General features: G+C 56.8%; 1 protein-coding gene across 1 annotated transcript; it reads right to left on the bottom strand.

Annotated features, from left to right (window-relative positions):
• Window positions 1–1,320: 1,320 nt before the first annotated feature.
• LOC103626372 (RING-H2 finger protein ATL43) lies at window positions 1,321–3,858 on the bottom strand. The gene has a single exon (XM_008646778.4). It carries the CDS (start codon window positions 3,263–3,265, stop codon window positions 2,072–2,074), a length of 1,194 nt encoding a protein of 397 aa, XP_008645000.1. The 5' UTR covers window positions 3,266–3,858; the 3' UTR covers window positions 1,321–2,071.
• Between the last annotated feature and the right edge of the window lie 4,167 nt (window positions 3,859–8,025).

Consider the following 8,025-nt stretch of genomic DNA (forward strand, 5'->3'; position numbering starts at 1 on the left):
GCAGCAACCGGCACATGATGTTGTAGAGTAAGTAGTAGTAGTACTAGTAGAAGCGCAAACGACGTACTAGTAGGAAGTACAGTGTACCCCCTACACTACACCACGCTGCTGTGCTGTGCTGTGCTTCCTGCGAGGCCCTGGGTTCGTGGTTTCCCTGTCCCGGGAAAGCGGCACCGCGCTTTCCGAGCGCGCGCGGCGTACAAAAGGGACGGCCAAAAGCCCGCCTCGCCTGCTTGCTGCTTCTTGGGATACCGTACCGGGGCAGCGATCATGAGGCCGCGTCACGAGCAGGGCAGCCGTGTCGGGACCGTGTCCGAGGGCCGAGCGCAGCGCACTTCACCACCACCGAAAAGAGGAGCCGCGAATGAGTTGGGAGACGAGGGGTGGTGGGTGGACTGGTAGCCGTGGCCGGTGGCCGTACGTGAAGAAGCTGAGACGCTTCTGTCTGCGACTCGTTTGAATCCATGGCGAACTGGCCATAGATAGATGGCGGTGGTCGAGCACCGGCCCGTGCGAGTGAGGCCAAAAGGGGAAGGCGCCTGCCACGCCCGCCCGCCCACCCCATGCGGACACGTCCCTGCTCTGCAGGCTCACGGCTGTAATGCCGATACAGAAATCCGCAGCGTGGGCATATACAATGCGTACGTACATCAGAGCACAGTACGCGCGCACGACACACACCCACAGGCGGCACCGCAGACCACAGGCCACGGCACCCCAGGCCTGCTCAAGTGCTGAGAGAGAGCTGAGCACGATCTGCGCCGCGTACAGCCAACTGATCGCGGCCGTGCCGGTGCCAGGCGGGGGGGCCTCGCGCCCACGCACAGAGTGGCTGGCTGGCAGAGCGCTGAAAAAGGCGAGAAATTTTTCCTTCAATGCTGTAGGAGAGGCGCAGCACAAGTGCAGGGTCGAATTTAACGCGAGAACGTGCGCGCGCCCAGCGCCGCACGGGCCACGCCACGCCACCGGCAGCAGCAAGCAATCATGGTCGCCCTCGCGCTCGTCCCCGCCCCCGAGAGAGGATTCGAAGCAAGAACCGGCGCGGACATATAGCCGTTGCGGGCCGGGCCTGGCCACGCCACGGCGGCATGGGGACGGACAGCCTGAGCCGGACAGTTGGTAGGTGGGTGATGCGCGGCACTGAGAGCACGGTGCCACGACGGCGTGCGGCCGGGGCGGGAGGCAGGCGTGCGGCCGAGGAACGCTCCTCCCACGACGCGGGGAACGTACCGAATCCGCGAGAGCAAAACAGCGCAGGAAGTAACAAAACCAAGATGCCTGCCCTGCTTGCTCTCGCGCATGCCATGCAGATGCATCTCGTCGGCCAAGTCACATGTCCTTTGAAGTGGTAGTAGCAGTACACCAAAAAAGCCGCGGCGCTTTCCTTACTTTCCACCTCACGCAAAGAGAGACAAAAGAATTTCTAGCAGGCAGCAGTACAACTACACAAGCACGCTTCAGCTTTCGTATGGTTCCCTAACCCCCGACCCGCCCGACGCAAGCCGCCAAAACCTCACCTGCGCAGCCGCACGCACGGGCACGGGCACGCACCGCCCCCGGCCGGTCGCCACACCTCCGGTCCGGGGCCGGCCGCAGGGGATCCGCGGCCAAGCCTCGATGCCCGCGGCGGCATCTGCGGGCGGGGACGCAACCAATCCGCGCCGCACGTACCACCAGCCACAGCCAGAGAGCCAACAGGACCAACACACCCGCCTCGAGATTCCCGCGAAAGCAACATCCCTTCCGCGTCTCCTCCTCGCTCTCCGGCGCGGCTTCCGAGGCGGGCCGGCGTGGCCCCGGACGAAAGTAGGGAGCGCCCCCCCCCCCCCCCCCCCCCCCCCCCCCCGCCAGTTACATATATAATTCCCACGCTGCCCATCACGTGACGCGCCGCCGACCGCGGAGTAGAGAGCCGAGACGGGAGGGCCAGCGCGCCGCCGCTTTATACTGATCTGTGTAATTCCGTGGCATCTCAGGGGGTAGTTTGGCATGAACGACGTCGACGGCGGAAAAGCTTTCTCCCGGCTGCAACGTGGGGTCCCGACCCACGCAGGCCTAGGCGATAGGGCCGTTACGCACGGCCGGGGTCCCCACGTGGCGCCCACCAGCTCGACCCGGGCCACCGCCGGGCGCCACCGCCGCCGGCTCGTGGCTCGCCCTCGCACGCTCCGGCGCGGATGGGCGGGAGACGGCGCACCCCCGCCAGCTCCGACACGCTGCGCACGCCGATGGCGCTCCTGGCGTTGCCGGAGTTCACGGCCGCGGAGCAGGAGTGGCGGCCGGCGTCGGTGACCAGGAACTCGGCGCGGACGAACATGAGGTCGGACGGTCGCAGGTCGCTCCACCGCTGCTGCGCCGCGGGGGCCGTCTCGCCCTTGCACCCGCCCGCGGTGCTCACCAGGATGCGGTGCCCGAACCGCCGGTCGAACGCCACCGGGTCTGGCTCTGCCACCACGGCCGCCGGCTCCACCAGCAGCACGCGGTCCTTCCGCACCTTGGCGCCGTCGAAGCAGCCGACGGCGACGCCGCCGTCGGCCGACCGCCGCGAGGCCGGGCCGACACGCCCAGGCGCGCGCACTGACCCCGTGGAGTGCCGGCCAGAGATCCTCCTACCGGACTGCGCGGGCGTTGGGGCTGGAGCTGGAGGCGGAGCCGGAGCCGGCTCTTTGCCCGCCGCCGCCGCCGCCGCCGCCTTCGTCTCCGGTGGGTCAGGAGGGCCCGTGGTAGACGGCTTGGGCGGCTCCGGGAGGAGGAGGACGTCCTCCGGGTCGACGCGGGAGCGGCAGAGCGGGCAGGTGGAGTGCGCGTCGAGCCACGTGTCCACGCACTCGACGTGGAAGCCGTGGCGGCACTTGGGCAGGAGGCGGAGCGCCTCCGTGGGCTCGAACCGGCCGAGGCAGACGGCGCACTCGAGGCCTTCCTTCTGCCCGCGCAGCGCGCCGAAGCGGAAGACGGGGAGGGACTCCACGACGGCGCGGTCGACGCCGGAGTTCCTCCGGTCCCCGCCCGCGCCGTTGCCGGAGGACCCGAACCCACCGCCCGAGCCGGCGCTCCCGTAGGGCCCCGACGACTCCGCAGCGCTGCGCTTGCAGTGCTTGGCGTAGAGAAGGAGCAGGAACGTGATGGAGAAGACGCTGGTGAGGATGCCGACGACGACGGCCACCCCGGGGCGGAACGGCGTGGCCGAGGAGGGCGGCGGCGACGGCAGCGGCGACTCGATCGCGCCGTCGTAGTCCGACAGCAGGAGCCGCCGCGCCGGCTCCATCGCCTCCTCTCGCAGCAGCAGGCGATCGGTCGAGGCCGTGACCGACACAGGAGCCAGTGAGCCACACCACAAGCGCTGCTGCTGCCGGGTGCGGGTGGCGCTGCCGATGCTGCCACCACAAGCGTTCGCGATTTGTAACCAAGAGGTAGTAGGGGTAGTAATAATAGCGGTGGAGACTAGGAGTGAAGCAGCAGCAGGCTAGGCTAGGCTACTAGCCCCAGAAGTGGGCGCGGTGAGCCGATCTCCCGGCGATGGGGCCTCGTGGCGGGGAGACGAGGCCGTGGGGGCCTCGGTTGGTGGGGTCCAGGTCAGCTGCGCTGCTCCGCCGGTGAGGCCACCCGCGTGCGGCTTGTCGCCGAGTGATGAATCGAGCTGAGCTGATGAACGAGTGGCATCAGTACAGTGGAGTACAGTACACAGGGACACTGACAGTTTAGTTGTGGCTCGGTGGGGCCATGTGTCAGACGAGGAACTTAATAGTTTATTTAATTTATTTTTTTCTGAATAATAAATAGGAAGAGCGCAGCAGCTGCATATGTAGCGATGAGAATATCTTTGTCGTATGTTAATTCGTCTTTCCTTTTGGATTCGGAGCGAATAATAATACTTGGATGAGGATGAAAAATGGATTTTTCTATAGTCGACGGTGTAAAATAGGGGATGTGTAACTCTAGATGACACTTTACAAAGTGAAGTTTAAAATATGAATGAGATAAGAAATCGCATACGAGGCTACTAGAGTCGACCTCAGACTTAAATGTGGATATAGAGATGGATGCATATTAAAATAGTCAAGTGTGTATACATAGAAAAATTTATATTATCAAAATTTAGATCTTTTTTGGTAGGGCTCTTTCAAATGCTCCTTCAATAATTTTTTTGAAAAAAAATCTCTAAATGAGAGGCTCTTCTATTGACTTCTTCGTAAAAATAAGGAGAAGCTGCCCTAGAAACGGAGCGAAGCTGGAAGCCTGGGACTGCTGGAACTAAAAAAGGGACTTCTTCGACTCTATTTATAAAATTAGGAGAATAATGTTTCCAACTAAATAGTCTCTTTGGAGTAAGATGTTTTTTTCAAGAAAAAGTAAGAGCCATAGCTAAAGTTGTTGATGCAAGATCCTATCAAATAGACCCTTAGTCAACACTAACAAGTAGTCGGCAAAAATCTTAATAGTGTGTTTGGTTTGAGGATTGAGCTAGCGCAATATCTTCTCACTCCTCACTTTTTTCGTTTGGTTTATTAAATAGAATGAGTTGATCCATCACCACTTCATTCCTCATAGTTAGTTAATATTAATACGAGAAATGAGGTCATTCCACTAAATTTAAGGATTGAACACATGATGCACCACTTCATTTTTTATGAGTGATTCCTCATATCACATCAACATAATTAACATTTAAAAAGTTATCCCCACTCATAAATGCAAAGTAAGCCAGATCTCAATCTCAAATTTATAATGTCACACGGTCACGTCATAAAACCAAAAAAAAATCCCAGCTAACAAACTCTTTTTTTGTTATTATCATGAATTACTCTTAAGTTTTAGTGGACGAAGATAACCTATCGCTTATCCTATACTAAACGTCAACTAATCTGCATAAAATAAAATTTACAGATCGTTCTATATTCGGACCTACATTCACACACAAACAATCGGAATTGGATCGTCTATATACGAAAGCAAAAAAATCAATATCCGTCCCACTTGCCGCTCAGCCGCCTGGGCTGGGGAGCAGAGAGACAAGGATCCCTGTTTCAAGCGACTAATCTACTCCGTCTTGGCACGCATTTACCTAGGTGGGAGGTTACTTTTTGGACAGCCCGTCAAAACAAATCGCTCGGGGCGAGGCGAAGGGGGGCCAAGATGTTAACCCCCCACCGCTTTTTAAAACTGGCTCTCGCAGCATGGCGCGCCTGAGATCGAACGGAGCTCGTGCGCGCGCCTGCGCAGCGAGGGAATGAATGCCCCCGTCCCAGGAAAAAAAACGATCAGAGCAGTGGGCAGGGCGTGGCTCGTGTCGTGGGCGCGATTAGCGCTTCAGCCGCTGCCCGCTGACACTGCTTCGGCGGGCAGGCACGGCCTGGCCCGCATGGCGGTCATGGCAGAGCAGATGGTGCGAGTGGCGGTGCTCCGTTCCGCGTGTCATCCATCCATGTACGCCCTGCCATCCCCCCCTGCTCTGCGAATTTTAAATGTTTCCTGCCAAAAATAATAATAATTTTGGTAGGGCGCCCCGTCCGGCCGTCCCCGTGCGGGTGCGGTGGCAGGCAACCCGCAGCCTCAGGCCCTCAGCCTAGGATTGGCTGCAGGACCGGTGCCGCATTTCCCGTTCTCAGCTTGTTCGCTTGCAAAAGGATTAGGGCAGCCGCAATGGCAGCAATGGTACACTGTCACCTGTTTATAAAAATTCATGTCAACGTCTATCTTATATAGTAACAAATTAAATGAAGACGGAGTGCAGCTAGCTATGAACTTGCGGTAAGCACGCAGAAACCGAGATGCTGTAAAGAGTGAATAAAGTATTAAAAACACCTATAGATATCCACTATACATACAAAATTGCAAAGTATTTACATTAGTACAATATATAGATGACATGGATATTGCTATACAGGGTGTGCTATCTATCCTATTGTGTCTGCCCTTAGAGAGGACTGAGAGGAATTAAATCCAATTCTAGGTTACCCTAGTTTTGTTCACCCTACACCTTGCAAACAAATGAGCTATTGTGTAGGCTTGCTATTGTTCTACCTAGTTTTGGGATTAATATTATATCTAAATTATGATAATGCTACATTTTTATTGTGGTTTAATTATTGTTCGTGATAAGATTATTGTGTTAATTGGAATATGGAGCGACCTATCGAGAAAACAATGCTACCACAAGGGTAGAATGAAACGTACTTGGCTCATTAATTAGGAAAACTAGTGTAACTTAATTCTTTCCCAAAAGGGGCAAGCGGGGTGGAGGAGTGCAGGTATACGGAGGTCCTCGGGTCATACTGTCTGTATAGCTTCTCGGATGAGGGATTCCTATGTCGCCTTCGGCCCGAAATTCGTAGCTAGTGGAACTTTGGAAAGGCCTCGCAGTGGATCCTTAGCCATTTACCTTGGGTGTCTAAGGGTCTTGCAAACCCTGGCTAAACGGGAAACACGTCTTATGGGTAAAGATGTGCAACCTCTGCAGAGTGTAAAATTGGTATGTCGGTCGTGCTCACGGTCAAGAGCGGATCGAACCCTCACATGAGTAATGTATGAAATTAAACTTAATGTGTCATTTGCATTGCATTATATAATTATTATTAATTATGATCAATTATTTAATTGTGTTGGTATCTACTTATACTTAATAATTGTTAATAAAATTTTGACCAACTTATTAAAAGTAATACTCAGTTGTCACGAAACCTCCCGAGATATCAGGCCCACCTACATATGTCCTTGTCCTGAAGACCTCAGGCAGTCGTGCATGTGCACCTAATGGCTCGACAGGTCCGGTTTCCTATATCTCCTTCACATCGCCCAAGAGCGTCCATCCCATATCGCAGACATTACACACCATCAGTGTAAAGCGGAAAGGGTTACAATAACTTAATTTACATTCATAAGTACAATATAGAAAGAGTCATTATTACATAACCGGGTTCGAGTGCTTAAACTTATTACATAGCGGGAAGGCAAACACCTTCCATAGATAGTTCTTAGTTTTCTTCTTCCTGCTTTGGGACTACCTTGGAGCAGAAGTGTCGGGGACCATAATTAGGGGTACCCTCAAGGCTCCTAATTCTCAGCTGGTAACCCCCATCAGCATAAAGCTGCAAAGGCCTGATGGGTGCGATTAAGTCAGGGATCAGTCCATTCGAGGGACTCGATCACGCCTTGCCCGAGCCTAGCCTTGGACAAGGGCAGCCGACCCCAGAGGATCTCCGTCTCGTCCGAGGCCCCCCTCCAGCGGCGAACATATTTCTGGCTCGCCCGAGGCCCTGTCTTCGCCAAGAAGCAACCCTGACCAAATCGCCGCACCGACCGACCAAATCGCAGGAGCATTTAATGCAAAGGTGGCCTGACACCTTTATCCTGACAAGCGCCCTTCAGCCGACAGAGCCGAAGTGACCGCCGTCACTTCGCCGCTCCACTGACCGGCCTGACAAAAAGACAGCGCCGCCTGCGCCGCTCCGACTGCGGTGCCACTTGACAGAGTGAGGCTGACAGGCAGTCAGGCCCGGCCGCAGGCACCATAGGAAGCTCCGCTCCGCCCGACCCAGGGCTCGGACTCGGGCTAAGCCCCGGAAGACGGCGAACTCCGCTCCGCCCGACCCAGGGCTCAGACTCGGGCTAAGCCCCGGAAGACGGCGAACTCCGCTCCGCCCGACCCAGGGCTCGGACTCGGGCTAAGTCCCGGAAGACGGCGAACTCCGCTCCGCCTGACCCAGGGCTCGGACTCGGGCTAAGTCCCGGAAGACGACGAACTCCGCTCCGCCCGACCCAGGGCTCGGACTTGGGCTAAGCCTCGGAAGACAGCGAACTTCGCTCCGCCCGACCCAGGGCTCGGACTCGGGCTAAGTCCCAGAAGACGACGAACTCCGCTCCGCCCGACCCAGGGCTCGGACTCGGGCTAAGTCCCGAAAGACGACGAACTCCGCTCCGCCCGATCCCAGGGCTCGGACTCCACCCTGGCCTCAGCCGACGGTCTCCGCCTCGCCCGAACCAGGGGCTCGGACTCGACCTCAGCCACGGAAGACAGACTCGACCTCG

The sequence above is a fragment of the Zea mays genome, chromosome 5, assembly GCF_902167145.1.
Source record: "Zea mays cultivar B73 chromosome 5, Zm-B73-REFERENCE-NAM-5.0, whole genome shotgun sequence".
Lineage (NCBI taxonomy): Eukaryota > Viridiplantae > Streptophyta > Magnoliopsida > Poales > Poaceae > Zea > Zea mays.

Bases quoted from the DNA above. Each gene is read 5' to 3' on its own strand.
- LOC103626372 (XM_008646778.4), bottom strand. From the start codon at position 3,265: ATGGAGCCGGCGCGGCGGCTCCTGCTGTCGGACTACGACGGCGCGATC.